At 44.2% G+C, this 10,000-nt stretch overlaps 1 protein-coding gene across 5 annotated transcripts in view; it reads left to right on the top strand.

The window, feature by feature from the left end:
• LOC116056258 (nuclear factor 7, brain-like) overlaps positions 1-10,000 on the top strand; it is a 25,806-nt gene that overhangs the window by 13,403 nt on the left and 2,403 nt on the right. For 3 of the 5 annotated variants that reach the window (XM_035992020.1, XM_031308401.2, XM_035992022.1), the window contains exon 2: positions 1-1,029. This exon is cut by the window's left edge. In XM_035992020.1, coding sequence (XP_035847913.1) covers positions 1-1,027 — 1,027 coding nt within the window. In that variant the 3' untranslated portion in view covers positions 1,028-1,029. Of the gene's footprint in view, positions 1,358-4,962; positions 5,135-5,213; positions 5,417-5,784; positions 5,968-6,590; positions 6,796-10,000 lie in introns of those variants that run through there. The other 2 variants (XM_035992023.1, XM_035992021.1) reach the window with 2 other exon arrangements.

The following is a 10,000-nucleotide window of genomic DNA, read 5'->3' as shown; positions in this document are numbered from 1 at the left end:
AGTTGCACGACAACACAAGAAGAAACTCCAGGAAACTCTGGAGCCCTTAAAGAAGAAGTTAAAGGTTTTTGAACAAGTTAAAGTGAAGTTTGATCAAACAGCAGAACACATGAAGGTCCAGGCCCAACGCACAGAGACACAGATTAAGGATCAGTTTAAGAAGCTTCACCAGTTTCTAGAAGAGGAAGAGGAGGCCAGGATGGCTGCACTGAGGGAGGAAGAGGAGCAGAAGAGTCAGAGGATGAAGGAGAAGATGGAGGCTCTGAGCAGAGAGATAGCAGCTCTTTCAGACACAGTCAGAGCCACAGAGGAGCAGCTGAGAGCTGAAGACGTCTCATTCCTGATCAACTACAAGGCTGCAGTGGAAAGAGTCCAGCAGCGCCCCCTGCTGGATGATCCACAGCTGCTCTCAGGAGCTCTGATAGATGAGGCCAAACACCTGGGCAACCTGAGCTTCAACATCTGGAACAAGATGAAGGACATGGTCTCCTACACTCCTCTGATTCTGGACCCAAACACTGCTCATCCAGAACTCTTCCAGTCTGAAGATCTGACCAGTGTGAGACGAGGAGGAGAGAGACAGAAGCTTCCTGATAATCCAGAGAGGTTTGATAATCACTTCTCTGTCCTGGGCTCTGAGGGCTTTAACTCAGGGACTCACAGCTGGGATGTCGAGGTTGGAGACAATACATACTGGCTACTAGGTGTGTTAGCAGAGTCTGTCCAGAGGAAGGGAGACATATGGTCTGGATTATGGATAATAGAGTTCTATAAAGGTGAATACTCAGCATGGTCTCCACTAGCTCCAGACACTGATCTCCCGTTTAAGAATCAGCTCCAAAGGATCAGAGTGACTCTGGACTGGAACAGAGGAAATCTGTCGTTCTCTGATCCTGATACTTACACACACATACACATCTTCACACACACTTTCACTAAGAGGCTGTTTCCATACTTTTGGTCTGGGGATGAAGTCCCACTGAAGATATCACCACTGAAGGTCTGTGTGACAAAACAACAGGTCTGATAGTCTTTGGTTTGAAGGGGGTGATAATAATAGTAAACAACTGTTCACTTTGTGTATTAATATCTGTCCATCTATCTATGTAGATGTATCCATGTACGAGCAAATCTTCTGAAATAAATGCTCAAATAAGTCCAAACTTTATATTTGCAGCAGCAAACAGTAACGGGAAACAGCAGTTTTCTCCCTTACACAAAGAGAAAACTATGTTGGTATAAAAACAGACCAAATTACATGATCAGAGCATGAAATCCTACCAAGATATTACAAGAACTTACATGCATTATTAAAATAATAACATAAAAAGTTAGAAATAATTTTATTTAAAGTTAAAATGGGGTTTTCTCCTTGTTCTTATATTTTAATTAATGTTGCGCTTCTGTTGCTGCAGAGTTTGACACGAGAAGGCTATTTGTATGTCACACACACACACATACACACACGCACACACACACACACACACACACACTGACACACACACACACACACACAGAGAATGGACTTGACAGTGAAGTATAAGACATCTTGGGTCCAGAAATGAAACTTGTAAAAAAATAAGCAAATTTGCATATTCCTTTATTCTGTAATGTTTAATGAGGGAGAGGGTGTGTGCACTTTGAATGTGTTAATTATATGTTGTTACATGTTGTATGCCTTAATACATGTGTGGAGGGGATCTTTAACATATTTTATTCCATTCTTTGTAACTGATCCATCACCAAAGCAACACATCATCATGCGTGTTTAGTTTCTCCGTCCTCCTATTCTGTCAGACAGTTGTTCTGTTTTTCCTGTGTTGTCCCTCTGCTCTCTGCCTGAATCCATGTAGCAGCTGGATCGTGGCAATATCACAAATCACGAGATCACATATCTCACAAACATCCATCTTGTCAGGCTTCAAGTAATGTGTTAGTGTTGGAGCAGCAGTGAAGCCAACGTGGCAGCTACAGGTGTGGTTTAGGTGTGTGACAGCCGCGACTCTACAAAACAACAATAGCAGACGTGATAGACCACTGGTTCTCAGGCTTTTTTCAATAATGTTCCCCCTTTGAACAGTTTTTATAAGCTGTGTAGCTTAAACTTCGAAAAATGTGACAAAATCTTTGAAAAATACAGAAAAAAAACTTTGAGAAAAGAGACAAAAACTTTGAAGAAAAAAAGACAGTAGAAAGTACTAAGAAAGAAAGGCAAAAATAGGTCAAAACAAACGACAAAACCTTCAAAAAAAGGTGGCAAACTTCAAAAACAGCGACAAACTTAAAAATAGACAGTAGAAGTAACTACAGCCTTGTAACTGAGAAAATGTCACGTAACCCCTGCAGTCCTCCAAAATACCCCTAGGGGGACACGTTCCCCCATTTGACAACCACTGTGGTAGACCATCCAATCACCTGCCAGGGTTTATGTGAAAGTGCCCGCCCTTCTCAGATAGTTCTGTGGTAACTAAAAATGTGGCGCGTCAGGTCATGTGACTGCAGCAGTGTTACACAACCTGCGTCACAGCCGAGCTCATCTAAACAGCAGCTTATGAGAACATTGTTCTGTGACTAGTGAACGTGTTTCCATTTAGACGTGATGTTGCGGCTGTAATCAGTCCAACAAAGTGCTGCCGCGAGGGACTAACCACTGAGAGATGCATTAACACACTGTGATGCTCTCCAGATTGTATTGCAATGATTTATTCCTCTACTTCCACACGTAAAATACAACTAGCACTGCAGTTACCAAATGTAAAGTTACTTTGTGAGTCGAAATAATTGCGTTAGTGCGGCGGTCAACAGAAATTGTTCGCTCCCAGGCTCACCCCCTCTTTGTCAACGCCCAAAAAACCAACAGGTGAACTGGTGAAGCAAACAAATATGTTATCACTTCTGCTCAAACCGCGATGAAAACGCCCACCACCCACAATATAAATGCACAATATAATAATCAACAAACAATATAAATGAGACCATGAACAACACACAATATGTGGCTCCTACACATGACATAGTATCATCATTGTAACATTTATCTATCTTTTGATCATTTGCTATCTTTGATTTGTATGTTTTTATTCAGATTATTTTGTTCTTGATTGTTTTTAAATGTTTATTTTTGGTTTCATTGATTTGATCGAGGTGTGTGTGGTGAACTCTGGGGAGGAAAGCTAAAATATTAATGTTTAACATTAAGTTTATGATAAAAAAAGATGAAATACTGAACTTATGTTAAGTAGAGTTTGCTATAAATGTCTGATGGGTATTCTTTTTTTTCTAATTAATTTTATGTAACAATTTGTATGAAGGCTGCAGCTTTGGAGGAAAACTGTGGTGATTATAATGCAAACTGATGATCTAAGAACAGATTTATTATCAACATTGATCAATAAAGAAAATCATAATAAATCTTAATGTGTTCATAAAGTTTACATCCAGTCTGATTATATGGATACACTCGATATCAGAGATGGGGACTCGAGTCTGAGACTCTTAAGTCACACAAACAGCTGACTTCAGACTTGACTCGGACTCGAGCTTCGAGACTCGTCAACAACCTGTTGTCATGTAATTATTGCTAAGTTTGTTGCCAGAATAAACCCATATCCAGGGTTTTGAGAGAGTTAATTTAGAAGATCAAATGGTCTTCTTATTTCAGTTTAAGTGGTAATTGTTTGATTTCAATTTCTTCAATTTTTTTTTGCTGGAAGTAGCCATCAGAGGATGGTACATGGTGGTCATAAAGGGATGGACATGGTCAGAAACAATGCTCAGGTAGGCTGTGGCATTTAAACGATGCCCAATTGGTATTAAGGGGCCTAAAGTGTGCCAAGAAAACATCCCCCACACCATTACACCACCACCAGCAGCCTGCCCAGTGGTAACAAGGCATGACGGATCCATGTTCTCATTCTGTTTACGCCAAATTCTGACTCTACCATCTGAATGTCTCAACAGAAATCGAGACTCATCAGACCAGGCAACATTTTCCCAGTCTTGAAAGGTCCAATTTTGGTGAGCTCGTGCAAATTGTAGCCTCATTTTCCTATTTTTAGTGGAGATGAGTGGTACCCGGTGGGGTCTTCTGCTGGTGTAGCCCATCCGCCTCAAGGTTGTGCGTGTTGTGGCTTCACAAATGCTTGGCTGCATACCTCGGTTGTAACGAGTGGTTATTTGAGTCAAAGTTGATCTTCTATCAGCTGGAATCAGTCGGCACATTCTCCTCTGACCTCTAGCATCAACACGGCATGTTTGCACCCCCCAGGACTGCCGCATACTGGATGTTTTTCCTTTTTCAGACCATCTTTGTAAACCCTAGAAATGGTTGTGTGTCCAGTAACTGAGCAGATTGTGAAATACTCAGACCAGCCTGTCTGGCACCTCAACCATGCCACGCTCAAAGTTGCTTAGATCACCTTTCTTTCCCATTCTGACATTCAGTTTGGAGTTCAGGAGATTGTCTAGACCTGGACCACACCCCTAAATGCATTGAAGCAGCTGTCATGTGATTGGTTGATGAGATAATTGCATTAACGAACAATTGAACAGGTGTTCCTAATAATCTTCAAGGTGAGTGTATATACATACACACACACACACACACACACACACACACACACACACACACACTCACACACTCATACACACATACATAATGTTGTCAGACACGTAGAATAATAATCCGAGCCTGTCAGAGACCAAATTGAAGGAGCACAATCACCCATTAACGTTACTATGCAGCTTAAATTCTGGACCCATTTTTAAGATTGTTGTTCCCATCATTGACTTAGAAACAAAAACATGGTAAATAAGGTCCGGGTTTTAAAAAATATTTATTCAACCTTTAAAACTAATCACCCAATCGCTTCTCACTCACTGTTAATAAAACAGATTTCCTCCAGACCTCCATGATCCTAAGGAGACAGTTTGTGTCTTCCTGTCCACCTGTCTCTCCCCCAGGTGTGAAGGCTCCCCCGGGGTCTGTCCCCCCTCTCTTCCTCTTCTTCCAGGCCCTTCTGATCACCGTCCCGGCCGGTGGCGAGCTGCCTGCTGTTCTCTCCCTGCAGCTGGTCCACTGTTTCCTGCAGCGTGGCGCCATGCAGCTGGTCACCCACGCTGTCAGCAACAACAAGTAAACACTAGAGCCATTAACAATCTGTGTTTTTATGATCTCTGCTGCTGCACGCCTCTTACAGTCTTTATCCTCACAGACTGAGCTTCTCTGAGGATCTGGGCGACCTCCTGACTGAGCATGCTCAGAAGAACCCCCGCGTGGCTGACGTGTGTCTGGCGTTGGCTACCATCGTCTACGAGGCCTGCAGGATGGACAGGAAGACCGCACTGAGCATGTGCAGGAGGGGCTTGATCCACAGCGCCGCCAACTTCATGGACCACTGCGAGGAACTCACAGCTGGTGTGTGTGTGTGTCTGTCTATCTGTGTGTGTCTGTGTGTGTGTGTGTGTGTGTGTGTGTGTCTGTCTGTGTGTGTGTGTGTGTGTGTCTGTCTGTGTGTGTGTGTGTGTGTGTGTCTGTGTGTGTGTGTGTGTGTGTGTGTGTGTGTGTCTATCTGTGTGTGTGTGTGTGTGTGTGTGTGTGTGTGTGTGTCTGTCTGTGTGTGTGTGTGTGTGTGTGTGTCTGTCTGTGTGTGTGTGTGTATGTGTGTGTGTGTGTGTGTGTGTGTGTGTGTGTGTGTGTGTGTGTGTGTGTGTGTGTGTGTGTGTGTGTTTCCTTGCCTAACTCACACCATCCTCTGTGTATGAATGTCTCTCTCTCTCTCTCAGAGGACTGTATGTGGGTTCTGTGTCTCTCGCCCAGCCTCTCCCTCCTCCAGCTGTTGACGGCTCCTCAGCAGGGCCGGGCGGCCATCTTGTCTGTGGGCGTGGCCTGTTCCACTCTGCTGTCTGACCCTCAGCAGCAGCAGCTCTCTCTGCAGCTCCTGGACAGCTTGGTCAGCAGAGGACGAGGTGAACACAGACAAAGTTCTCCTGCACTTCTCCTCTGTGTGTGCTGCTGATTTGGCAGCTCAGTGCAAGTGAGCTGCTGAATCTCGCACGAAATTTAATTTTTATTTTCACCTTTTTAGACTTTTCCAAAGTCACAAACACCTGGGGCAAAAACTCTGCACCAACAGTACGTCTGATTCTGTTTTATAAATCCTAATCATTGTTAAAAAACTACAATACCAGTACCCTTAAAGTGATACTGATACTAATAGAGTACTTCATTCAGTACCCGTCATGTCCCATCAACTTTGTCAAATACACATCACTCAACTTTACCACAACAGAAACTGGGTACTAAAGGGTCCTAAACAACCAGTATCTAGTGGTTCTTCTGTTTGTTGTTTAACAGTAATTGACTGGTGAAATAAATTAAAAAATGATACTCAACCCTAGTCCTGAACGTTGTTAGAAGAAACAATATTTTGATTTCAAAATGTAGCGACAAAGATGCCGGTTTTGTAGTTTTTCACATCAAGTCACCGCAGGTCAGAAAAGATGGATCCTGAATCTGATCATTCCTAAAAAATGAAAGAAGCCAAACTGAAACTAAGTGCCCTCCTCGCTGTATGTCTCTGTCCTCTCAGAGGTTTTAGAGGAGGCCATCCTGCAGGACAGCAGCTCTTCTGTGGACCTCTGGACCAACGTGGCGTCTCTGTGCTCCGAGCTGAACCGGGCCGACCTGAGCCGGGCCGTCCTGTCCGTCCTGCTGGGCCAGAGCGGGACCAGCGTCCTGTCCCCGGACCTGGAGGGAGCCCGGCTTATGGAGCACGTCTTCTTCTGAAAACGGAAGCTGAAAGGTAGAATAATCACAGAGGAGTGAAGAGTAAACACCGGCTGGTATTAACCTGTTTGAAAACACTGAAAGAGTTCTGATAGATGTTGTAAAAGCAGCTTTACGTCTCTACGTTTATATATTAAATATTAAATCCGATGACCTTTGAATGACTGTTCCTGTAGTGTAATTTAAAGGCTTAAATTGTTGTGTGTCGTGTAGTAACTAGAGCTGCAAAGATGTATCGATTAGTTGTCAACTGTTAAATTAATCTCCAACTATTTTGATAATCGATTAATCACTTCGAGTCATTTTTTTATGATAAAACAGGTAAACTTCTCTGATTTCATGTAAATGTGAATATGTTCTAGTATCTTTATTTATTTTACTTATTAGTTTATCTGTCAGGGACAATGCAGCGCACATTATTACATACATAATCACAAAGCCATAACAATATGTGTAGATGTGTTGCATAAAAGGTTTCTAGCCAACAGGCTAATTTGCATCCCCAGTCCGTGGTCAGGCCTTTCTTAAAAGATATCCAAATATCATTTTGAGTTACACAATCATGCAGCAGATACATTGTATACTAATATATTACATCAACATTTCACAGATTCATGACCACATTACACAAAACAGCACATCACATAACAACACTAACCCCGAGCACCCAGCCGCTGGCCTATACCCCCCCCCGATAGTGAGTGGCCTGGCCAGCTAGATGTTCAGCTCCCATACCCAGACCCCAGCAGCCTTGGCAGTAGAGCCCTGCGCGGGACTGTTTTCTTCATCCCGCTCCCGACTGCTCCCGGCGAATTTCTGACCATTACCGCCCGCTCCCGCAATGTGTACGTCCACTCCCGCCCGCACCCGCAAAACTCTGAGAATTTATGCCCGCACAATAATAGAGATGCATTGACGTTGTGTCTTCTCCCGTCCCGCATGAGAAAACACGTAATTTTATAGGTTAATAGGGAGAAGATGAAGGTAAAGAAGGCAGGTGCTGCTGCTGTTAGACGGGGAGGAAGGAGCAGAAGGAGAGGGAGAGAGTGGGAGGAAGGGGCCGAGGATGAGGGAGAGAGGAGAGGGAGAGAGGGGGAGGAAGGAGCCGAGGATGAGGGAGAGAGGAGAGGGTGAGAGGGGGAGGAAGGAGCAGAAGGAGAGGGAGAGAGGGGGAGGAAGGAGCCGAGGATGAGGGTGGACGGAGCCTTGGCTCGGAGCTCCCCCGTCCTGGGAGGCTCAGACACGCTGGTGTCTGCTCATAGATGGCCTATACAGTATATACTCAGTCAGTATATATGTATATCTATGGTTTCTGCTGGCGTGGGGGGGTTCCAGGCTACATCCCGATCCCGCAGTGGTTTTTTTTAGCCGCCCGCTCCCGCCCGCAGCAAAGTTAAAACCGCCCGCTCCCGCGAGATTTGCGTTGTCCCAATGCTGGCCTCTAGTTGGCAGCCATATGCAACCAGCCAGGCATGTAGCACAGACAATACATTACACCAGGGACAACAGAGTGTGTGTGTGTGTGTGTGTGTGTGTGTGTGTGTGTGTGTGTGTGTGTGTGTGTGTGTGTGTGTGTGTGCACCTGCTCCTGCATTCATGGACCTGACTCAGTGGCTACATGTCTGGTTTTCTTTCAGCCAGTGTTTCACCTTTGTATTAAATGTAGAGATGCAGCGATAGACCGGCCGGTGACCAGAATTGGCCAGTTTTCACGTGCTCGGCCATGACCGGCGACCGGCAGGTCAGTCTGACATATGGTGATTTCATGCTGGTCAACGCTCCAATTAACTGACAACATAAGTTATACCAGTTACAGTTCTCAAGGACGCACGCACACACGGACGCCACAGCACGGACGCCACAGCACGGTCTCTTTCTCCTTTCTCTCAACTTTTCCGCCGTGTGTGGCGCGTACCCGCTCGCGGTGTGAAGCGCGTGTCGGCGCTATTCTCCACATGTAGGGAACCTGGTGAATTAACCTGCAACATGTCAGCTGTTTGGGAATTCTTCAGCGTGTGTGCAGAAGATAACAAGTTTGCAATATGCAACACCTGCAAGGAGAAAGTAGGGCGTGGAGGGACGACACCAAAAACCTAAATCACATTTCTTTAGTTGATATTGATGTGAAAAGAAGGAAATGCTTCTAACATTGCTCTTTAGATGTGTGTGAATGTCCCACACCAGGAGTAATTTATATAGTTCTATTTTATAGTGATCCATTATCTGTTCAACACATGTTCTATTAAAGAAAAGATAGAAAATAAATATGTGTGTGTGCTGTAAAGTGGTTAGAAAAAATGAAATCAGAATCAGCTAAAATCAGTATCAGCTGGTCTAACTCAAAGAAAATCAGAAATCGGAATCGGACTAGAAAGTTGTAATTGGTGCATCTCTAATTCAATGTTTTCAGTTCGGTTTGTGGTTTTTGAGTTGTTTACAAAATCTCGGGCTTTTTGGGAAACTGATTTTTCACCATTTTCGGACATTTTAAAGACCAAACACCTCATCCATTCATCCAAGATGAAAATAATCGTTATAGTTGCAGATCTAATTGTAACTAAACAAAAGTAATGCATCATACAAAAGTAGAACCACACCAATGAAGAAACTATGAATTGATGTTTTTCAGATGTAAATCTGTTTGTTGATCAATGAAAAGTATTATTTCGTGCCAGTTTTTATGATCACAGACATGCCTTCTGTTCTCTAAGAGACCTTTGACCTTTGATGGTTTCAGTGAAATGACTGAGGTCTGAATCTGAAGTAGTGACGGCTGTCGGCCAGCAGGAGGCAAACTGATTCCCAACCTGAGATTAAAGAGGCCTTCAGACACAAACAAAGGTCAATAATCAGACAACAGATTTCATTTATACAGAGGTTGGAACACACACACTCTCACACACTCCCTCACATCCTTACTCACACGCTTCCACACTCACACACACACACTCACACACACTCACACACGCTCACACACGCACACACACACACACACACACACACACACACACACACACACACACACACACACACACACACACTCAGACACACACATTCACACACACACTCACACACACACACACACACACACACACACACACACACCCAACACGCACACACACACACACATCCTCCCTCACATCCTTACTCACAGGCTTCCACACTCACACACACAGATACACACACACACACACACACACACACTGACACACA

Source organism: Sander lucioperca, chromosome 15 (assembly GCF_008315115.2).
Source record: "Sander lucioperca isolate FBNREF2018 chromosome 15, SLUC_FBN_1.2, whole genome shotgun sequence".
Lineage (NCBI taxonomy): Eukaryota > Metazoa > Chordata > Actinopteri > Perciformes > Percidae > Sander > Sander lucioperca.
The sequence above is the reverse complement of the archived record's forward strand: the minus strand, read 5'-3'. Positions and strand labels throughout refer to the sequence as shown.